Source organism: Nicotiana attenuata, unplaced genomic scaffold (genome assembly GCF_001879085.1).
Source record: "Nicotiana attenuata strain UT unplaced genomic scaffold, NIATTr2, whole genome shotgun sequence".
Classification (NCBI taxonomy): Eukaryota; Viridiplantae; Streptophyta; class Magnoliopsida; order Solanales; family Solanaceae; genus Nicotiana; species Nicotiana attenuata.
The window spans coordinates 338,939-363,176 of record NW_017671020.1 but is presented as its reverse complement, the minus strand read 5'-3'; the positions used below and the strand labels follow the sequence as shown (position 1 = coordinate 363,176).

Sequence of the window (24,238 nt, the reverse complement as noted above, 5' to 3'; positions counted from 1 at the left end):
CTCAATAATTTAATTTCGAACATAATTTCCTAATTTTCTATTCAAGATCATTTATCTTGATAAGTTGGTTACATCACAGTTGGTTTAGCAAAATGATTTATTGAGTGCCTCCACTTAATAGCTAAACTATTGCTTATGAGAGCGAAGTTATCTATATCAGTTTGATATACGTTATATACGAAAGTATATTACATTATCTCCTCACAAGTGGTCCAGGGTCAGGAACCAAATAATCCCATATTATTATTATTGATGTGCGGTATTTATTTTAATTAACACCATAAAGCACAAAGGTGCATTTTCAAACTTGAGGAAGCAAGTTAGTTTTTCTAACATGAGGGGGAGACAAGATAAACAGTTGAGAAAAATTTATGTGAAATGAATTAGCATTAGTACATCTAGATCCTCGAATAAGATAATATGAACTTGAAGTTCATAAAAAGATAATTCATCTGCAGTATATTGCAAAGCATGTCAGACACATTTGCTGACCAAAGAAAGTAACTATATTCTCACTGCAAATGCTCCTATTAGAATAAGTCCAAGAAGGACAAAGTCTATGGTACGCTTAAAGCGTATAGACAAATCGGTTTCAAATAAATTTCTTGATAAAGAAGATGATCAAATGATCAAAATAATCATAATAAAGGAGGCAAATGATCTAGAAGATCACATGACATAACACTTCATAAAATCTCACGAGAGGTTCAAATACCTGAAAATATGAATGAAGAGATCTATATGTTATGTCCTTATGAAAAAATATTGGAACCGATATAAAATGTTCGTCGACTACATCTATGATAACACTAAATATTTATGAGGATCTTAAGTATGGAGAAACAATTCAAATAGAATTGGTTTCATATGAAAGACATGTAGTTTTGGACAAACACTTAAAATTATAAAGTCAATGGTGTGCAGTGGCGGATGCATGTTGATAGTTATGGGTGCTCAAGCACCCATTACTTTTGGAGTCATCAACTATTATTTATATAAAAAAGCTAGTAATTCTTACAAATATATTACTTGAGCACCCATTCTTAATAGTAGCTTTTAGATAAATAATAGTTCAACACCCATAACTTAAAAATTCTAGATCCGCCACTGATGGTGTGTGCTATCACCTTTATCTATCTTACATGTCTAGCATGACATGAAAACTTGATATGCATCTAAAGTCTATTTATTTGGCTTATTGACTTAACAATCCCTGAAGGATTTAAATTCCTTAAATCATATAGAATTTATGGTCATGAAATACTACAACCCCAGTGCAATTTGTGCACAAATTTATCTTGCTATAGTTATACGCATGATAACATGATAGTATGAGTTTTTGCCTCTATGTGATGATATTGAAATGGCGATTCCAACAAGATCATATGAAGATAATTCATCTCTATTGGGAATGATTTCAAGGTGCGACATATTCATTCAAGTTAATATGGATGATTTGTTTATCAAATATGTACCAACGATCTTTTGAAGATGGTGCACAATATTGGAATGCAAAGGCTTAAAGATGTGAATTGATAATCTCATCAGGGGGAGTTAATACGCGTTGTACTCTTTTTTTCTTACAAGGTTTGTCCAATGGGTTTTCCTTGCAAGGTTTTTAATGAGGCAACCAAAAGGCGTATTATTAAACATGTGTACTCTTTTTCCTTCTCTAGAATTTTTTTCCCACTGGGTTTTATTTTAGTTAAGGTTTTAACGAGCCACATTATCCATTGAATAGACATTCAAGGGGGAGTGTTATAAATAGAATTGTATTTAAGGTGGATGTCTATATTTTAGAGAGATCTTAGGGTTTGTTACTTGGTGGCTAAGCCACTTTTTCCCTATAAATAGAGGGGTTCTATTGCATTGTAATTCATCCAAAAAGCAATAAGAATTCTCTCTCTCTCTCTCTACTTTTCTCTGTAATACTCTTCTTCTTCTTTTATTGTTTTATAACAACTTATTTATAGCACTCTGTTTTTGGATATCCACAGATAATGGGTTTTTTTGAATAAAAGTTCTTGTGGGAAAGTTTGTGGACAAGTTTGAACGAAGGAAAAAAATTATACATCATTACTAACACGCATTACCACTAATCTCACTATAAAACTTACTAGAAAATTCAGTAGGACAAAATATTTATATGAAAAATACACATTAATTAAGGAAAAAGAGTGCAAAAAATATTATAGTGCAAACATCACTTTAAAGTTTAAAACAACTTCTCTACCTCCCCAAGTAGGGGTAAGGTCTGCGTACACATTACCGTCCCCCGATTCCACTTGTGAGATTATACTGGGTATATTGTTGTTGGTTGTAGTGCAAACATCACTTTATTTCATAAGGTAACATGTTCCAATTTGTATACCTTCTCAAGTTTTAAGGTTACGAATGCCTTAGTGAATAGATCTATATATCAAACAATAAATTTGTTAAACATTTATATTACCGTTCTTTGAAGATCGTATGTGAAAAAGAATACCTGCGAGACATGTTTAGTTCTGTTTCTTTAATGTACCATCTTTTCATTTGAATTATGCCTACATCTTTTTCAAACAATATTATTACAATCTCTCTTGACAAAGAAAGACCGCACATTTTTTGATGTGTTGATTCATCGATCTTAATAAAACATATTCTCAATTTAGTTCATGAATTTCAATTATCTCTACATGATTTCAAAAGGTAGCAGTAATAGTTTGTTTTGTTGAACGACATGATATAGTTATACATTCACGTATAAATAAACAATTCGTCTTGGATAGATCAAACAAATATCTTATTTTAGCGTGTCTTGGATAGGATTCATTTGAACAAAGCAATCCCATGTCAAGTAACCATCTAGTGAATACATTACTTAAGACTATAAAATATCCAAATGATCTACATCGCAATTGGATAGGCTTATATACATCGTTTTGCATACATTTCTGAAATATAGAGAATTCAATCCACACTGTAATATCTTATTGAAATTTACTCTACATAAGTACCATTATATTAAGGGCACTTATGTCATTTAAGGTGTTCATAACTAGATAATGCTAATACACATATTGCTATTTCACATTTTATTCGATTTGAAATAGCATGATTCTTGCATAGTTTTATGTATATCATTCATATAAACAATAGAATTCGTAACTGACCAATTATTTTTCCAAAGACCAAACACCCAATTAATAATGCATAATTATTACAAACGATATTACTAATAGGAGTATTAAAATGGGATATATCTCAAAAAGGGCAAAAAGAAAATCAAAACACGGATCGGGTCGGGTATATTGACTATGGGGTTATCTAGAAATTGGCTCCATATTACCGTTCAAAAATTTCAAATTCCTCTCAAACGGTCTCCTCCTCCTCTCTACATTCAAAATCCCCCCCCCNNNACCCCCCCCCCCCGATCCCCTATACCCCAAATCCCCACTCCCCATACCTTTACACAAACCCTTCTCCCTCTAGCACTCACTGCTCACTATTCGTCAATCCCCCAAAAGGTCCTTGAAATCTCCATTCTTTTGCCCTCAAATTTCCTCTAACTCGATCTGTAAACCCTAATAGTTCAGAAATGCCGTTATTTTCAGAAGATTCAAGTGCTATTAGGTCCAGATTTAGGTCACAACAAGATCACTCTTCTACAGCAACTCCAATGGACACGCCGGCTTCAGTAACATTGTCGTCAGTAAAGAGCACTCCTAATCTCAGACTCTTCAAGTCAGCTGCTAAGGACAGGATCGACACTTCGCACAGCAAGGATATGTTGGAGTCTCAAAACCGGAGCTTTGAGTTCCACGAAGATCCTTCATTTTGGAAAGAGCACAATGTCCAGGTAATTATTCTGTTTTTTCCCTTCATTTTTTTGCTCGTTTCTTAGAAAAGTTTAAGTTTTATATGCACTGACCTTGTAAAAGTTTTTACACAGTCAGGTTACTTAAAAGGTAGTAATTATTATTGATAAATCTATTTGATAACATTCATTTGTAATCTAGAATAAATGGTAAGTAACCTACTATGACTTGTTAAAATACACTGATAGTGTAAAAAAATTCAAAAAATCAAGTGATTATTTGGAGTGAAAAATACAGGAAAAGGTGATTATTTGGAATGAATAAATGAAAAATAATTGGTTGAAAATGCTGTAAAGTGAGTTGCTAACAATCTCCCTGGCAGACCATACAGTAGTTTTTGGTATGTTACTGAATTGGGATAAAACTTAAATTACTCATGAGATAGGTTTATTCTGTTTGACTGATTTATGCAGGTTATAATAAGAATACGCCCGTTGAGTAACTCCGAGATATCTTTACAAGGGCATTCTAAATGTGTAAGACAAGAAAGCTCTCAGACCATCACTTGGACAGGACACCCAGAATCACGTTTTACATTTGATATGGTTGCTGATGAGAATGTTACTCAGGTTTGTTTTTCTTGATTATTATTGTCTATCCTTTGTCCTGTATCTTCGATGTGGTCTGTTCTTATACCTTTAGGTTAACAGGAGATGCTCTTTAAAGCTGCTGGAGTACCCATGGTGGAAAACTGTGTGGGAGGCTACAATAGTTGTATGTTTGCCTATGGACAAGTATGTTGCTCAATAATAGCTTAAGCTTTCAAGTATCTGCTTTCAGCAATACTTTCCAATTTTCATGTCGCAATGTGAAGAAGACTTGGACTTTATACTGGTTTTGTATTTAGCAACTCTATGCCTTTCTGTACAGACTGGAAGTGGAAAAACACACACCATGCTTGGAGATATTGAAGGAGGCACCCGAAGACATAGTGCAGATTGTGGGATGACACCTAGGGTATTTGAGTACATGTTTTCAAGAATTCAAAAGGTACGTGTGAATTTAATGTAAGACTTCTTGATTGGAGTAGAAGAGTTGGGATGAAGTTTCTATTATAAGGCTGATCTAATTTTTTTAATTTCAAGTTGATGATTTCTGTATTTTGGTTCAGGAAAGGGAGGCACGCAGGGAGGAAAATATAAGGTTCACTTGTAGATGCTCTTTCTTAGAAATATATAACGAGCAAATTCTTGACCTTTTGGATCCTTCCTCAGTCAACTTGCAGGTATTGATTTCAATTGCTAACATTTCGTCCAATTTGCAATTTAGTGAAGTCTTGTTGAAATAAACATGCAATCATTTCCGGGACAATGTATTGTTTCTATTATTCATCATTTTTAACATGGTGAAATAGCGTCCTACCTTTTTTGAGGACCTTGAAATTATTGAGTACAAGGGTACGCGCTAATTGCTCGCAATCCTGTTCCAGAAGGCTAAACTACTAAGTACTCCACCATGGTTCATTAAATTAGGTGTGCAACTGAGGACTAATCCGTGCTTAAGAAAAGTGTTTTGGGCTTGCAACATATAACTAGTATAATAATTTCATTCCTCATTTCTAAATGCAGCCTACAAATTGCTTGAACAGAAGTGAATGTATAGCTTGATCTAAAAGTTGCAAACTGCATTACCAAACGGAAGAATACAACTGAAGATTTTGCTTGTATTGTACAGATTAGGGAAGATACTAAAAAGGGTATTCATGTAGAAGATCTCAGAGAAGTGGAAGTTACGAGTGCTCGAGATGTGATGCAGCAGCTTCTTCAGGTATATTCCTCACTCCTAATTGAATCAATTATTATTTTTGGTTGTGAATTCTCTGGTTTAAACTCTACTAAAGACCGAGGACAAGAAGCTGTTGATAGTTTTTGAGGTGGTTACAAATTCACCTGCACGGCTGAAGATTTTGAAGATAGTAATATGAGTTCCTCATAGCTGATCAAGAATACCATCCTTAAAAGGCAGTTTTAACAATTTATGTTTCTAAATGTGCACATATTTAACATGAAGAGTGAGACGGTTGACCGGTTGTATCTTTTCTTTGTTACTAGCAAGTGAATTGCTGGCAATGTTAAAGATAGCTTGTTCCAAAGTTAAATACTGTCTTTTGTTTATATACTGAAGAGAGTTGTTTCAATCTTTTCTATAGCTTTTCAAACCATTCACATTCACTTTCCTATAAATAAGTGCAGTATCTTGCTAAAATAGTGATGAGATGTTTGTATTGTTTCCTGGTTTAACATGCTATAATCCTATCATTAGTTACTGAATATAGAAGTTGTATGATCAATACTGTTATCACTATCAGTAGATCTGTGTATGGTTTTCCTAAAAGCCTAAAAGGTGCTACTGTAATATTTACAATGTATTTTGGAATTCTACGAAGTATATCATATCTGGTTTTGACCTAGTTTTCTTAATTTGTCACTGATGACTTCTAGGTTAGTCTAGCTACTAACTTCTGCGGGCACTGATGACAAAAAATAATGGTATATTGGATATAGTGTAATACTACAACTCAAATTGTGCAAAATTTGTTCTTTCTTCGTCTTACATACCTAAATTTTCCTTTAAACTTATCGATGGGTAAATAAATGTATAAATGATAAGGTGAAAAAGTGCATACAGAGCGCACTACATCTTCTAATTTTTTTATCAAAGCATTGACGATAACTTCCTTATAGCTAAACTTGGCCAAGCTTCATTAGAGATTTAGAGTAAGGCCAGATTGTCTTTTGATACCAGATTAATGTGACACAATCTTATCCTTTATTAATTTAACCTAGAAAAGCACAAATAAAATGAAATAAATTGCTCGTAAAAAGTAAAACCACCAATTTCTTGTTAGTTATGGCTTTGACGTTCATAATGTTCTTTACATTTCAGGGTGCTGCAAACAGAAAGGTAGCTGCAACCAACATGAATCGTGCTAGTAGCCGTTCACACAGTGTTTTTACATGTGTGATAGAGAGCAAAGTAAGTGCAGTATCTTAACTTCAGCTCGTCAGAATTAGTCTTTTCATACATATGCCTCCATACCGGTACATAAATTTACACATTGATCTGCAGTGGGAATCTCAAGGAGTAACTCACCACCGGTTTGCTCGTCTTAACCTTGTCGATTTGGCAGGCTCTGAAAGGTAAAAAGGAGAATAATTCTGAAAAAACGGAGAAGATAATTGATGTTTAAACTTTCTTCTAACTGCACTTGTTAAATCACAGGCAGAAAAGCTCAGGAGCTGAAGGTGAACGTCTAAAGGAAGCTACTAACATCAACAAATCTCTTTCAACATTGGGGTAAATATCATGTTCTCATCCTATTCATTTATGGTTCTTCTGCTCTTGTTTTGTCTTTCTATAAGTACACTACTGATCTGGTTCTCTGATGTGCAGATTAGTGATTATGAACTTGGTCAGCATATCTAATGGAAAGTCACAACATGTTCCTTACCGAGATTCAAAGCTCACATTTCTACTCCAGGTGAATAGGTTTATCTTAGCTTTCAAAGGAAAATCAATTGTTTTCTCTATGAGTTAAATCTGCTTGAAAGAATACATCTAGTTGATTCAGTTAGTCCAGAAATATTCTCATTTTTAATATGTTTTCGTTATGAGGAGCTGTAATATAGTTTTCTTACTGTTCGACACTCAAAGAGATTTTACTTTTCTGTTTGGGCGAATTTTTTTTGTCCTCATGTTTTCTGTGCTCTGCACTGATAAATGATTAATAACTACAAAATGAAAATAACTATTCTCTTTTCATCTAAGAAAGTGATTCATTTGCTTTTTCTCTGCTTTTAGGCTAGTAGATTTAAGTGAAAGAAACCTTTTCTAGCCTCTTCATACTTTCTTAACATGGAAAACATAGTTTATTTTAATGCTCCGAAGATTGTCTTCCTGCTACATTTTTTTGGACCTACTGCAGAATATCTAAAAGTTTTCTATTGAATTGACATTATATTTCTTCCTTCTTTTCAGGATTCATTGGGAGGGAATGCAAAAACATGTATAATTGCAAATATTAGTCCTTCCAGCTGGTATGTACTTAAGATAAAAACCCTAATAAGTGTTGTAATTTTTAAGCAAGTGAGTTTACAATATATAACACATGATTGACTCTTGCAGCTGTTCATTGGAGACTCTAAGCACATTGAAGTTTGCTCAACGTGCCAAATTCATCAAAAATCATGTATGCTACTCTTGGACACCGGTGGCTTTCTTATGGTCATTTCACTAGCAAATAACCTGATCATATGTGCTTTCAATTTCTTCCCTCCTTTGAAATCACCTAATAATAGAATTTTCCTTTTCATTTGGTATTGAAATAAAATAATAAACATGCAGCTATCAGCAAGAGAATATTTGAAAGTTAAATGCTAGTATCCTCGATATGCCACTTTAGCTAACATGTGCGATACTGCAATTCAAGTACCGTATGCATAGTATTAGAAATTTAGGTTCATAGTCTCCCAGATGCTACAAGTTCTATGGCACAGATTACTTTCTTGATGCAAAGACATTTTGTTTTCTATTTTTCTCTGTGTAGGAGTTTTCAAAAATCTTACTTTTACGACATTGATGAAGATATGTGCTTTTAGTTCTTACTTCTCTATAATCGATAAAGGCTCAACTATTTTCCTTTTTTCCCTGATGACTATTTACTTTCCCAGGCTGTCGTAAATGAAGATGCTTCTGGAGACGTTCTTGCAATGAGGATACAGATTCAAAATCTGAAGGTATTTTTTCAACGTTCTTATTTTTTCCGCTTGATTCAAGCAGCTTGAAATCCATCCTCCCCTGCCCAAAAGGGAAAAAAAAGGAAAAGACAAAACCCTCCAAAAGGAAGAAGAACATGAGACCAAGAGAATTTTGTACCTCGGTAATTTTATACAAATCCTGAGAGAAAACCTTGATTGATGGACAAATGGCAACCAGTGAGAGGTTTAATTGATTGACAAATGACAATAATACAACAAGAACAACAACAAGCCTAGTGTATTCCCACAAGTGGGGTCTGGGGAGGATAGTGTGTACGCAGATCATATCCCAACCTTTCAGAAGGCAGAGAGGTTGTTTCCGGTAGACTCTCGGCTCAAGAAAAATAAAGGGAAGGGGCAATGACAAGCAAACTAATCGGAAAACCAAGCGAAAACACAAACTAACACTAAGTAGTACAATTAGAAACCCGAAGCAAAGGCAACAAGTAATACCAGAAGTCTAGGCATACGAATATTATCTTGTGCATGTCCCACGACATTCTTTGAGATGTGTTCGTGTGCGACATGATAGCTGTTTATGCCGCTAGGTGTTGATTGGCTGGTATTCGTCAAAAAGGATTTTGTGTTATAATGAGGTTTTACATCACATAGTCAGACAGAACACCCTTGAATAACTTGCATACCTTCTGGCTTTTATCCAATATGTATCTTAGAAGTAAAATTGGATATGCATGTTAGTGACCCTTCTCTGTGTTAATAATTTTCAGATTTAGTTTCTTATACTGGTGAAAGTTATAATATCTATTTTATGGCAGAAGTATAGGCACTACTGCTTTTATTTAGTCATTAATCACAATGTCTTGTCATCTGCTTTTCCGGTACAACAGTAATATGGTAGGGATTATAAAAGTTTTTCCAATGATCTGTGCTCTTAATGGCCATATTCTAAATGTTGATGTGCCTAATCACTTTATTTTACCTTTCAGAAAGAAGTAGCACGTCTTAGGAGTATGGTTGATGGAGGAGCTGAAAACCATGAAAATGATGCCTGGACTGTTGCTTTTCCAGGATCGCCTGCAACTGTTAGATGGGAAGGGCTTCATGGATTATCTAGTCCGCTTACATCAGATAAACGGATGTCTAAGGTAGGTGTATCTTAACTTGGCAATGAGGAAAAATCTCTTCCATTATTGGCACTGAGAGGTTAAGTCTCTTGTAATTTCAGAAAAAAGACTATGAAGTTGCCCTTATTGGAGCTTTTAGGAGGGAGAAGGATAAAGACATTGCATTACAAGCATTAACTGCTGAAAATCAGGCAGCGATGCAGCTGGTATGTTTTACGGTGGTTTTTATAACTTGAGTTGCCATTTTATATATTCGTAGTCAAAAGGTCTTACAATGAGGCCAGAGGGTCCAAGTAAACATCTAATTCAGAACTGTGGAAGACATAAACACAAATAGGACTTAATTGACAAATCTATCCTTGAAATATCGTTTATCTGGAATCCATTTCTTGGACACAATCCATTTCTTGGACATAATCTTTTAGTTATATTAGGTAGTCCATCTCCTCTTTGCTAAGTTGATTAGGATATATACCTTGGGAAAGTAAATGGAAATAAAAGAGATACAGAATGATCTGAATTTTATATGGAGAAACTAATTTTGTAATGTTGTGGGTAATCAGATCAAACAAAGAGAAGCTGAGATACAGGGTTTGAAGATGAGACTAAGGTTTCGAGAAGCTTCAATAAAAAGGCTCGAATCAGTTGCTTCAGGAAAGATATCTGCCGAGATGCACTTGCTAAAGGAGAAAGAGGAGCATTTGAAGGAAATAGAGGTCTTACGGAATCAGGTTGATCGCAACCAAGAAGTTACAAGATTTGCTATGGAGAATTTACAGCTAAAAGAAGAGATCGGAAGGCATGTTATTTATGTTCTCTTTTAGTTATCGTAGATGCACATGCACTCCTCCAACTTGGCTCCTTTCTCTTGGAGATAAAACAAAAATCTTGTAGTTATATTAGGTAGTCCATGTCGACTTGCTTAGCAATGCTTTTCTTGGATCCTTTATTTGTCTCTGAATGCTACTTAGAAATGCTTTTCTTGAGCCGAGGATCTACTGGAAACAGCCTTTCTACCCCCACAGGGTAAGGGTAAGGTCTGCATACACACTATCCTCCCCAGACCGCACTTGTGGGAATATGTTGGGTATGTTGTTGTTAGGTAGTCCATGTCTCACTAGTTTGATAATCTCAATTGTTTCTAATGCAGATTGAAGTCATTTTATGAGGAAGGTGAGCGAGAAAGAATGAATGAACAGATTGCGATGCTGCAGGACAAGGTTAAATGACTGCTTCCTCTAAGAAATTCAATTAGTCAATCTCTTGTTAAGTATGAGAATAGACACGATCATCATGTCTTTCTACTTTTCTTTTTGTTATATACAACTGATCTTTAGTCATACAACATCACATTTTGATTCCAAAGACAACAACATATTGCATCTTTATGTCTCATGTTTATACTAAAGTACCTAGCAATTGCATCTTGTTTTTTTTGTTCTTGATCAGCATCTGGTGAGTCTGGGATCTTCCCGTCAATACCAAAGTTGTTTGCGCGCCTAATGGTTCTCTCTTTGATATGCAGTTGCTAGAAGCACTTGACTGGAAACTTATGCATGAATCTTATCCTGCAACCGTTCAGGTCGTCCTCCAAACTTAGTTAGGATTTTCACTACTTGTGTTACACTATTGTTTGTACAACCCCTGTTAAACTATAGTTTATTCTCTACTTGTGTTACAGAAGGGAAGTTCTGAGCTTGGGTTGCATATTGAGAATGATCTGAACCTGCTAACATCTTGTCAGGTATGACATATACTCTAGAGTAGTTAATATTTACATCTATGTTTTAATCGCTGGACCATTTGTGCTCAATAACTGGAGACACTAGTTACTTTTATCTGACAATAGAAATACTGCAATTAGTCCCTTTTTATTTTTTTATGTATCAATTAAGAAAAGTGGGGTTATCATTTTTTAATCGCTCTGCCATGTTTCTTCTCGCAAGTAAAACAAACTTTGAATCCGAATGAAATCCTGGAGACTAAATTCATTTGGTATATAACAGTAAAGAAAATGGTGCAGTCAATTAGGATGGAGTGTGTGCTGAAATATTTGCTTTATTTTATTCCTTTTGCCACACTAGCCGGCTTCACCTTGGCGTACATCAATCAATGAGGAGAATGAGTTCCTCCGTGTTCAGGTAATATATATTTTCACCTTGAAAATTGAACGAGCTTAAAAATTAAAATAGTATAAATGAGTTTAGTGGTTATTTTGTAGGTAATTTGTCTGCTAACAACATATATTTAACTTTCAGGCAATTCAAAACCAAGCAGAACTGGACGCACTGCATAGAAAACTTGATTTTTGTGTTGAAGAGAGAGAAAAATTGGAAAGGTATAGCACTGGAATTCTTGTAATGTGATCAGTGTTTCTTATCTTTCTCCATCATCTCTTAGCGTGTTCATAATTGGTGGATCCCCTTCAAAAAGACATAAACTGCTTCCACACACCTGTTCAATATCGAATACTCAATCTTTATCATATCTGTTCCACATCCAAACTATTAATTTTGATTTGTCAACTTTAATCTGGTTTTCAAAATGTATTCACTGTTCATACAGGCAATTGAATGACTTGGAAAAAGAGCTAGAATTTGAGAGATCATCTAAAGCAGTTCTGGTGGAAGAATCAAAGAAGGGTCAAAATGAGCTGCCTTCTGCTGCAAATGATCAGATGCCTGCTATCGCTGTCGGTGATCAGGCGGAGCTAAAAACAATTGTTGATGCTATTGCAGCAGCAAGCCAAAGAGAAGCAGAAGCTCATGAAACTGCAATTTCCTTGTCTAAGGAAAATGATGAACTGAGGGTGAAGCTCAAAGTCTTAATTGAGGACAATAACAAACTGATTGAACTGTATGAGCAAGCAGTAGCAGAAAAGAACAATGAGAATGATCGAGGTCAGAACTGCCAACAAAAGAGTGTTCCATCAGGGGATGAACATGCTTTAGAGAATCATTCTTTAGATGACAATGTTCGATCAGGGGATTTAGAAACTTTAGAGGAGGCTGGCTTGCACGAGGTAGATGTACATGACGAATACAGCCAATGTTCTCTTCTTCCAGAGAAAAACAATATTTCTGACTCAGAAGAACTATCCTGCTGCAAGACTACAGAGATGATAGAGAAAAAACCTTCAGAACCAAATGAAGAAAATACTTTTGAAACTTTGGACAAAGCTGATTACATGATGGTGGAAACTGTTTTTCCTGAATCAACTGCAGAAGCTAGTACATATGAGCCTCCCGAGGATCCTTGTGCCTCCAATCTGAAGCAGGATGTTGAGATGGAAGATCAGTCATCAAATGTTTTGCGGAAACACGTACCAGAAGAGCTAAGTTTGGTGAGAAAGAAGCTTGAAGAAGCACAGGAAAAGCTTCTAAAATCTGCTAACACCATAAGCATGTTTGGTTCACTAGAGAGGGCAATTGTAGAGGTTGATGAGCTTACGGGAGAAATTGAAAGACTCGAAGAGAGTATTGAAGTGAAAAAACAAGGATACACATCGTTCAAGCTTCAGTCTTCACAAATTCATGAAAAGAAAGTTTTGCTCGATAAAAAACTATCAGCACTAAGATGCTCACTATCAAGCTTTTCCTCATCAGTTTGCTTCTTTGAACAACGGGAAGCTCAAGCAAGAGCAAGATTAGATGCTTCAAATACTAGTCTCAACCAAAAGAGAGCAAAACTGGCTCATCTTCAAGCATCTAAAGCTGAGTTCCTGGATGCACAGGTGCAGACTAAACAGTCCGAATCTGAATTAAGAAACATCCTAGCAGACTTGAAATCAAGATTGGAAGAGGAAAATCGAAGGCTGGAAAGTGACAGGGTTCTCTTTCCCATAGATAACATTGAGAAACCTGATATCCAATTGCCAGAAAGGAATTGGCAGTTGAGTGGCAAAGCTACTGAATTACTTAAGTCTGAGGAAGAAAAAACAAAGATACAAAATCAAATAAAGCAGATTAGGGAAAATTTGGGGATGAAGAAAAAGGAAACTGAAGAGTTGAATGTTAAGATGCTGAAGTCGGAGAGTGAAATTGAGGCTATTGAAAAGGAGATACAGAATGGTTTGCAGTTGGTAGAGGAGATGGGTAACAAGCTTCAAAGTGTCATCCGGGAGAAGGAGATGATCTTGGAAATGAAAGAGGACGGGAAGCATGAGTTTGAGAGCATGATTCTTGAGTACCATGAAAGTATGTTCGAAGCCTCGTTGAAGGAGGAAGAGTTGCAGATTCTGGATGAAGAATTGCACTTGGAAATGAAAAAAATAGAAGATTTACAAAGAGCTAAGGCTCTTGCCACGACCAGAAAAAGTCAGTTGCTGAATGCATTTTCATGCCAATCATGCTCTTTCTCCGACAAGGTAGAGGAGGATCTACATGATATACGAAGGTCAGTGCTAGAGCTGAACCCGTTGCTTGGAATTGTTGACAACTAGCATCTTCTCTTTGCATGCTGCCCTCATGTATTGTCAATGTAATTTCTCCTCTAGCAAACCATGATGTATTACAAACTATTATTATGATTGTGAATAACTTGTGAAAAGTTCAATCAAATTATGGCGGGGGGAAAATCTGAAAGAAAGTAATCTCTCTTTCCTTTAGTGTTTCAAAAGTATATCTCTGGATTTTGACTTCCATTTTTTTTTTGGCTGAGACTTTTCTTTCATTTATGTATTACCTCGATCTGCAGTAGCTAGTTTGTACAAACCTTAATTCCTTTAGCAAAACTTAGCATCATTGAGTAGCTGGGATTTCCAGCCTCATCCGTCTACCTCTCCTCTTTTCCTAGTTCTAGCCTACCAATTCACGCGTATGATCTTTAGAGTGCTGTTCTCTGAAACTTGATCATGCCTAATTGAATTCGAGTTTGAAGTTCTGTTTAAAGCTTGAATCCCTTTTGTTTTTTCCATTAAATTAGTTTTTCCTTATTGGACAATTCCTTGTGTATTTTGAGGTTGATACCCCCCCCCCGCCCCTCCTATAGTCAACACCAATTATATCCGGGCAACTTTCCTTGTGACAGCCTGACCAGAACGCCAGCCTACCATAGTAGAGGGAGACATTTTTTTCTAGTCTACGGAGGCAGAAGTTAGCATCCATTTCCAGCAAAAGTTGAAAGTTGAAAGTAGAATTAATTAAGACCACCAAGTTAAATTGTGAAATTGTGAAACCAAGAAACTCTTTGCAATTATGAATCTACAAAATGAAAAATCTCACTGAAAAACATTACTCAATTATTTGAGCTCAAGAATCATATTATGTACACAAATATTTCTTTCTGAACTCTTCTAACTTGTCATCATAACTCTGAATTCATCGAAGCTGAGGACTCCATCTCCGTTGAGATCAAACCTCCGTATCATAGTTTTGCAGTTGTCAATGGAAGTTGACTCACCGAGTTGACTCAACATCCTCTTCAAGCTCTTAGGAGTAATGTAGCCACTCCCCTCCATTTCATACATTCCAAATGCTCCTATCAACTCGCTCTCCTTATTCCTCTCCTCTTCCATTCCTTCCATTAGCTTCGTAAAATCCTCCAAACCCAACAATCCATCCCCATCGGAATCGGATAGCCTCACCGCCATCTCCGCCTCCTCCACCGTCAACTCGCCTCCTACCGCCTTCACGCACCTCCTTAGCTCCGCCGGTGAAACCTTGCCGTCTCCATTCTCGTCAAAGTACGTAAATACCCTTTCTAACTCACCATTGTCACTACCACTACTACTCACCGAAAGGCGACCAGTTGTTGTAGTAGTCGTTGTTAGACCCTCATCTTCCTTCTGAGGAGTTGCCTTTTTGAGCGAAAGCCTCTTCCTTAATCTTGAGAAAACAGACTTATTTTCAGCACTAGGTGCAGAAACTGATTCCATAGTACACATGCTAACAACCACGTTTAGACTACTCTTTCTTTCAAGATAGTTTGAGATGTAAGTAGAATATGAATGTTAAGGTGTAAAAAGGGTTGAACTTGAAACAAACAAAAAAAACTTGGGAAACTTTTTGGTGAAAGCTCTTAAAAAACAACCAAGAATATGAGTATATGAAGGAAGAAGAATGGGATATTTATATGGAACATTTAGTTTGTGAGCTGGAGAATGATTGGGAAGGGGAGCAGAAAGTTAGTGGCAATTCCAAAAGTCGGTATTTGCCGTGGGCTTACCACGTATAGAAACTTGTACGGCGTTTTGTTTTCTAGAAAAATACAAAAATAGGTTCTTAGAAGTTTGAAAAGTAAAAAGGCACACGCTATGAAAGATGACAATGATGTGAGAAAGAGCTAAGTTTTGGGATAAGTCTTATCTTGAAGGCAAACAGTGTATATAATATCTATTTCATCTAATGTCGTTTTTGAATTTGGCATGCATCTCTTCTTTCCCATGTTTCTTACCTTTTTTTATAATAAAATTTTGGCGTAAGTGGAGCTGAACTATGGTTTGTGTTTTTGTTCTGTAAATTAAACCTAAAAACTACATTTCAGTAAATAAATCGAAGACAAGTATAGAAAGAGATTGATATATTATTTAACTTCAAATTGATGTACATAATGAACTGAAATCTCCTCTATTTATTACTGCTACTGCAACCTGCTGTGTAAGCTGCTACTGCAACCTGCTGTGTAAGCTGCTACTGTATCAGATATAGATAATCTTCTATCGGGAGTAATATTTATTCATAAAGGAGTACCGAAATGATAAGCTTCTTCAGGAGGCTTATTTCCAATAGAGTACCAAATAGATAAACATATTTACGGCGGAGTCCCATATGGATAAGCTTCTTCAGGAAGCTTATTTACAACGGAATACTAAATGAACATCCATAATATAATATATTTATAACACTCCCCCTTGGATGTTCATTAAAAGATAATGTGCCTCATTAAAACCTTATTAGGGAAAATCCCGTGGGAAAAAGATCCTAGTGAAGGAAAAAGAGCACATATTTAGTAATACGCATTGCTAGGTGCGTCATTAAAAACCTAAGGAAAACCCCGTGGGAAAAAACCTTAGTAAGGAAAAAAGAGTGCATCGCGTATTTTACTCCCCCTGATAAAAACCATGTTTCAAATATTCGAGTCTCCGCATTCCAATCTTGTATAGCATCTTCTCAAAAGTTGAATTTGTAGAGAATATTATCCACCAATATTTCAGATCGATTTAAATTAATCTCATCAGACCAAGAGCTGTTGCAAGTCATTTCATTGAGTTGCTTGCAACCTGCCTGCATCAGCTGCTTGTAGATAAACTTCAATGGAGTACTAAATGGATAATCTTCTTCAGGAAGATTATCTACAGCGGAGTAATAAATGGACATCTACAGTAATATTTTCATAACACCCCCCCCCCTGGATGTTTATTATTATGTGCCTCGTTAAAACCTTACTAGGAAAAATCCCGTGGGAAAAAATCCTAGTCAAGGAAAAGGAGTACACTATACATTGCATGCTGCCTCATTAAAAACCTTACCAGGAAAAACGCAGTAGGAAAAAAACCTGAGCAAGGGAAAAAGAGTACAGTGCATACTTTACTCCCCCTGATAAAGACATGTATTTCAGGACCAAGGAGTTCATCATCCTCTTTTGGAGGTAAGAACGGATCTTTATTCACTTTAAGTGATCAAAAAATCATTGGTGTACTCAATGGGTGTACTTTGTCCATGTAAAAGCATTTTAAGACCCTTTTTGTATGGGCAGATTGATGGATAAAAATCCCGTCTGCTAAATGTTCAATTTGCAGACTAAGACAAAGTTTTGTGTTTCCAAGATCTTTCATCTCAAATTCTTTCTTAAGATATTCAATTACCTTTTGGAGCTCTTCTGGAGTTCCAACAAGATTTATGTCATCAACATAAACAGCAAGTATATCAAATTCTAAATACATGGACAAATAACATCATTTATGTAACCTTCTTTCAGCAAATGTTCACTGAGGCGATTATACCACACGCGCCCAGATTGCTTTAAACCGTACAAAGATCTTTGTAATTTGATTGAATACATTTCCCGAGATTTTGAATTTGCTTCAGGCATTTTAAATCCTTCAGGGATCTTCATATAGAATTAATCAAATGAGTCATATAGGTTATGACTTACATTTAAATGGCATGACATCTTCAGGTGTCTGGACTACAGGTCCGATCCTCACAATCTTTTATAATATTGTGCGCTATATTGTATCAAATATATCGTCGACCATTATTTTGTATCAGTTCTTAAGCGACATAACTTATCGAGATCTCATCACTTTCTTTATTTTCAGGTAACTGAACTTCTTCGGGAGTTTTATGAAATGTTATGTCGTGGGCTCTTCTAGAGTTTATTTCCTCCTCATTGTGATCATTAGCTCCTACTATTTTTCAAGGATTGTTACCTTTGGAATCGATCGATTTACTACGCTTCATGCATGTAGTAAACTGTATCCTTCAGGGACTTTAATTTTAATAGGAGCATTTACAGCTGAAATATGATATTACATTTTGGATCAGCAAATGCTTCTGGCATTTGACTTGAATTATCTTCTAAGTGAGGATCATATTAATGATAATTCGATTCATATAGCATATTTTTCAGTTGTTTATTTCATCCCCCAAATGTTAGAAAAACTAACATATATCCCCAATCTTCTTTGAGAAACATATCTTTGTGTATTGTGGTAGAAAAATTAATCATATACCACATATAAAAAAATAGTAAAAATATTTGATTTCTGATCCTAAACCAATTGTGAGGGGATGACTTTATCATATATTGTTGGTCTGATGCATACAAGTGATGCTGTATGCAATTTAGAATATCTTAGACCAACACATGAAGCTTTGTTCTCATAAGCAATAGTTTAGCCATTAGTAGGAGGTATTCAATGCTAAACCTGCTTGGATATAAACCATCATTATCAAGATGAACTGTCTTGATTTCATAATCTGAAAGTTATGCTCTTAATTGAGAAAAGCAATCTCAAATGCCAAACTGCAGGTTGACAATAAACATACATGTAACCATCTTATATATGCATCTATAAGTGGTTCACATGACAGGTGAATGGGCCCATATTCACCTTTTATATATTTCAGAATTAGGGGTCTTAGTCCCAACTTTAGTCGGTATAACCAATTTATTATGAGAACAAGCAACACATGATAATTCTTGAAGAATCTTCTAGTTCTTCAGTATATGCTTATCTGAATTCTCATATAGCTCATTTAAAAATGGCAAATGAAAACTTCAAGTTTATTATGGCATGTGCTATCTCTTAGTAAACTTCTGGTTTACTATGACACAAACTTTTGCATTAGTAAACTTCTGATTTACTGTGGCTACTTTCGTATAAGTAAATTTCTGATTTACTGTAGCTGCTTTTGCATTAGTAAACTTCTGATTTACTGTGGCTACTTTTGTATAAGTAAATTTCTGATTTACTGTAGCTACTTTTGCATTAGTAAACTTCTGGTTTAATGTGATACATGATGTAGTACAAATTGAAGAATAAGGCGGGTAACTTCTCACATACATATTTACCCCCTATGATTGTGGAAACATGAATATTTTCAATCTTTCAATCATTTGTAGTCTCAGTATGATTGTCATTTGTATTAGTAAACTTTAAGTTTACTACAACATATGTTTTGACCACAATCATATAATATGAATGACAAATTTGCATATAAGCTTTTCGGGAGCCTTCAATTTATTTTTCACAATCAAATATTATTCAGACACTACTTGTATCATGTGTCTTCTAGACAAACAGTTAGCTCTTCAGGAGCTTTTGATAAATTTTGTACTACCAAATAGTGCTCAGACACTTCTGGTGTCATGAGAGAAAATTATAATCAAATTAACAATATAAAGATAATTCTAAATTTATAAATGTAAGAAATTAAGAATTTCAGTATTTTTACCACCAACTTAGTGACAAATATCTCCTTCAGGGAGAAACGTCATTAACATCTGAATATTTTATATCAAAGCGGTAACGACATAGTCATTACATCCTTCAGGGAAAGATACATGAGTTGTTATTTCCTTCGGGGAACTCGATAACTAACCATAACATATTAATGTGGTTGTAGTAGAAAACATTTTACAAGAATACTTTTGCCTCGGAATGATATTTAATAAAATTTTCCAAGATATTTTACGTACAACGGGTGCGTGCAACAGTGATCTTTATGCCACAAAAACAAGATTTATATCCTTTGTTATTCAAGCTCTTCAGGAGGTGAGTTGTGGTATTTCTTCATTCACTCCTGGGAATGAAAATGTACTTCAAAATAAACTTTGAATAGTTCGTTATTTTATTTAAGCACAAAAAGATACAGTTTCATAATATTTTCCTGCTTCGGAAAATTTCAATTGTTTTACTACTTCCGGAGCAAATTAAAATACGAAATATTGAGTATATATTCTCTCAAGCATATTACCTCTTCTGGAGGTGAATTGTAATATATTTACATCAAGAGCACGTTCATATTTACGAGCTTTATTAATATTGTCACATTCACTTGAGGGAATGAATTAGTATTTATCAAAAGTTCTCATCCTTCAGGGAACGGAACATAATTATCTAAACGTGCATTAATCACACCAAATCGTGTGATGCTTCAGCCTCTTTTAAGATAATGCTACTTCAGGAGCAAATCGAGGCATGCAAGTAATATAGAGAAATTTTCTCTAGCTTATCTTCAATTGTAACCATAGAAAGCCTAAATTATCACTTCTGGTGGTCATAGGTATATACCACTTCTGGTGGTTAACAAAAAATTAGTTACAATGAGATATACGAAACATAACCACTTCTGGTGGTTGTATATTTCTTGCAAACTTTGCTAGAGTATAAGTGGATCAAACAATGTTCTCCACTTTGTAATCCCTTATTAAAATAATTAGGAAGAAAACAAATACCAAAATAGGTACTATATACGTAACATATAACCAAGAAATATTAAAATATAAGCAAAAGGCTCAATTTAATTTATGCAAATTTGGCCCCTCCAGATGTAAGTAATATCTACATCACTACTGCCAAGAAGAAAAACTCACCACCTCAAGGATATAAGTTGCGTCATGATGCTTGGAATGAACAAGATCTAACCACGGACGTAAGAGCGTCGCCTTACATCGGAGATGAACACTGAAATAGAAATTAAATTCTAAGTCAGTGCTCAAAATGGCAGAGTCTCGTGCTGGTAACGTGTTATAAAATAAAGATTGTAAAGTAAATAAACCGAAGACAAGTATAGAGAGAGATTGATATATTATTCAACTTCAAACTGATGTACATAATGAACTGAAATCTCCTCTATTTATAGAAGAAAGGAAGCTGCTGTGTAAGCTGCTACTGCAACCTGCTGTGTAAGCTGCTACTGCAAGCTGCTGTGTAAGCTGCTACTGTATCAGATATAGATAATCTTCTACCGGGAGTAATATTTATCCATAAAGGAGTACCGAAATGATAAGCTTCTTCAGGAGGCTTATTTCCAATAGAGTACCAAATAGATAAACATATTTACGGCGGAGTACCATATGGATAAGCTTCTTTAGGAAGCTTATTTACAACGGAGTACTAAATGAACACCCATAATATAATATATTTATAACAATTTCGCATATTGTTTCTTGTTTGTTATAGCACTTGCTGTTGAGTTTTTAAAGCTAAAATAAGCTTAAAAGAGGGTGAATGGGAAATGGAGGGAAAATGAAATATTTGAGTTTCCTTCCTTGACAAAGGGACATTGTCCCATATTGGAAGAGGAAAAGATTTGTGATGGATATATACAATTGCTCTTCTTCTAGTTTTTAAGGAGTTAAGAAGAAGGCAAGCCCCGCGCCGTCGTCGCTCGGCTTCGGATTTGAATTTGGTCAAATGATTGATTGATAAATTTTTGGACTAAATTTATTTGTTAATAGGAAATATTAACGTAATATTATTAATTTTCCGTTTCCTCAACGTCCGTTTTCCGTTTTTGGTAACGAGAAATTAAGTTTCCTTCCAGTCCGTTTTCCGTTTTTGTAACGGAAAAATAAGGTTTTGAATTACCATTTTATTGTTGTGTAAATAGCCATTTACGTTATGGCCGTTTTGCGTAAACGATCGTGATAGCCCTTATAAAGAGTTGCACCTCTTCAATTTGAACTCAACATATCGGCTATATATAGCAGCTCATTCTCTTAGATTTCCGTACGAATTTCTGAATTCTCCTCCTTTCTTCTGCATTGTTTTAACTACAAAGAAAGCAATAGTAAGTGTGATTTACTACCGATCTTTGTGTGCGGTGAAACACTAGGATTTGAAGTACCGCTACACCAGTGTATAATTCGTTCTATCCTAGGAGAAAATAATCCACAACCTTGGGTACTAGTAGGGGATTAAATTCCTTAAGGAAACACTGTGAATTCAGTGGGCTCGGATTAAATTCTGTTTCTTTTACATTTCTGTTTATATGTTATTTTATCTTCTCCAGAATTATTTTACAAATACAGTTTACTAACAAGCTTAATTTAATTGTTTTCTGTATTTGTGCTATACTTACTGCTCTGGAGACTAAAATCTTTGTGGTTTTTCTACTCCCGTTTTGGAGATTAAAGCCTTCGTGGCTGTTTTCTACTCATTGGAGATTAAAATCTACATGATTTTCTACTCCAGTTTTTAAACGTTTGTTTGTGTCATTCTTTTACAGAAATGAAGAATGACAACGGAAACCGGACTGTTCCGCTGGTGACTGCCAATGCATCGACAAGCCGAACAACACCGGCAGAAAAATTCGGAAAATTTTCCGGGATTGATTTCAAGCGGTGGCAGCAGAAGATGTTCTTTTACTTGACGACTTTAAGTCTGTAGAAGTTCATTAAGGAAGATGTTCCTGTTCTACCGACGAAACTCCAGAAAATGAATGCTTTCTCGTGACTGAGACGTGGAAACATTCTGATTTTCTATGCAAGAATTACATTCTTAGTGGACTGGAAGATTCTCTGTATAATGTCTATAGTAATGTGGAGACGTCAAAAGAACTGTGGATTGCGCTTGAGAGGAAATACAAAACTGAAGATGCCGGGTTGAAGAAATTTGTTGCCGCTAAATTTTTGGACTACAAAATGGTAGATACCAAGTCTGTTATTACCCAAGTCCAGAAATTGCAAGTTATTATTCACGATCCCCTTGCTGAAGGTATACGTCGAATTAATACTGATGTTGAAAGTTGTCACGATCCGGATTTTCCACCGTCGGGACCGTGATGGCGCCTAACATCGCACTCTCTAGGCAAGCCAACGTTAGAGTCCTATTCACCTTTTTCCTTTTATATTTTAAAGTTAAAATTAACAACACTAAATGCAAAAGTACATAATAAACGAGCCATCTATATACTATTAATAATACCGAAGCTATTACCACCCAAAAACTGGTGTCACAATCTACGAACATACTACGAATTACTACAAATACTGGTCTGAAAGAAGTACATCTGTCTCGAAAGAAAAGAAAATAGGGAAATAGAAACAAAGGAGGGGACTCCAGGGCCTGCGGACGCCAGCAGGACTACCTTGGGTCTCCTGGATGAAGTATCTGCAACCGGCCTCTTGATCAGCCACTACTAGCTCCGAAATCTGCACAGAAAGTGCAGAGTGCAGTATCAGTACAACCGACCCCATGTACTGGTGAGTGCCGAGCCTAACCTCGACGAGGTAGTGACGAGGCTACAGCGGGGCATTTACAATATAACCTGCATACGATATATAATAAAGCAAAAAGGAAGTACGGAACGAAATGGAACAGTAAATTGCAACACAAAAATAAATACGGAACCCAATTGTCTCGCCAGTACTCAGCTATAACCAATCCTTAAGAGAGTTACAATACTACAGAAATAAATCACAGCAGAAGATGAATACATAAACAACAAAATGATGCGGCGCGCATCCTGATCCCACCATATACTCAATAACAATATAAACATTCACCCTTATTACTCCTGTTGCGGCGTGCAACCCGATCCCACCAGTCCACCCTTATTACTCCTCAATATATCACCCTTATTCCTCCTGTTGTGGCGTGCAACCCGATCCCACCAGTCCACCCTTATAACTCCTATTGCGGCACGTAACTCGATCCTACCAGACAATCACATTTAACCATTATTCCTCCTCAACATATCATCCTTATTCCTCCTGTTGCGGCGTGCAACCCGATCCCACCATATCAGTACCAATCGCACATTAAGAACAAGTATTTCACAATTCAGCTCAAAACCCTCCACAATAGTTATGCCTCAAACCCAAACAAATGGAAGGCTATACATTTATGAAACTTCACTCAATTACTACCAAACAGCGAGACCAACCAAAATTTACCATGATACACCGATAAACCAACTTAAACCAATAATGTAGCAAAATGAAACTACAGAATAGTTACTACCTTCAATAAAGAATACAACATCTAACAAGAAGCAATTAAACATGGAAGCACCAATAAACATGTAGCAGTTAAGACAGGAAATAATATATTAGGAACAAGGAAGGGAACATGCTAAACAAATAATTT

The 24,238-nt window shown here is 35.7% G+C and overlaps 2 protein-coding genes across 2 annotated transcripts; one reads left to right on the top strand and one right to left on the bottom strand.

Moving 5' to 3' along the window:
- Positions 1–3,416: 3,416 nt before the first annotated feature.
- On the top strand, positions 3,417–14,375 carry LOC109205307 (kinesin-like protein KIN-12E). The gene is made up of 22 exons (XM_019368014.1): positions 3,417–3,838; positions 4,271–4,426; positions 4,508–4,591; positions 4,728–4,847; positions 4,969–5,082; positions 5,532–5,624; positions 6,744–6,833; positions 6,927–6,997; positions 7,080–7,154; positions 7,251–7,338; positions 7,836–7,894; positions 7,983–8,046; positions 8,528–8,593; positions 9,562–9,720; positions 9,801–9,905; positions 10,263–10,498; positions 10,850–10,919; positions 11,225–11,281; positions 11,381–11,443; positions 11,784–11,840; positions 11,958–12,037; positions 12,265–14,375. Exons 1-22 carry the CDS (start codon positions 3,578–3,580, stop codon positions 14,138–14,140), a joined length of 4,044 nt encoding a protein of 1,347 aa, XP_019223559.1. The 5' UTR covers positions 3,417–3,577; the 3' UTR covers positions 14,141–14,375.
- Positions 14,376–14,835: 460 nt separating this feature from the next.
- Positions 14,836–15,818, bottom strand: LOC109205302 (putative calcium-binding protein CML19). The gene has a single exon (XM_019368008.1). It carries the CDS (start codon positions 15,581–15,583, stop codon positions 14,993–14,995), a length of 591 nt encoding a protein of 196 aa, XP_019223553.1. The 5' UTR covers positions 15,584–15,818; the 3' UTR covers positions 14,836–14,992.
- Positions 15,819–24,238: the final 8,420 nt, after the last annotated feature.

What these genes read in the sequence shown, in the direction of transcription:
- LOC109205307 (XM_019368014.1), top strand. Translation starts at nt 3,578, where the DNA reads ATGCCGTTATTTTCAGAAGATTCAAGTGCTATTAGGTCCAGATTTAGG. An exon ending in CAGATAAACGGATGTCTAAG is followed by an intron (nt 9,721 to 9,800) that starts GTAGGTGTATCT and finishes TTGTAATTTCAG; the next exon opens with AAAAAAGACTATGAAGTTGC. An exon ending in GAGAGAGAAAAATTGGAAAG is followed by an intron (nt 12,038 to 12,264) that starts GTATAGCACTGG and finishes CTGTTCATACAG; the next exon opens with GCAATTGAATGACTTGGAAA.
- LOC109205302 (XM_019368008.1), bottom strand. Translation starts at nt 15,583, where the DNA reads ATGTGTACTATGGAATCAGTTTCTGCACCTAGTGCTGAAAATAAGTCT.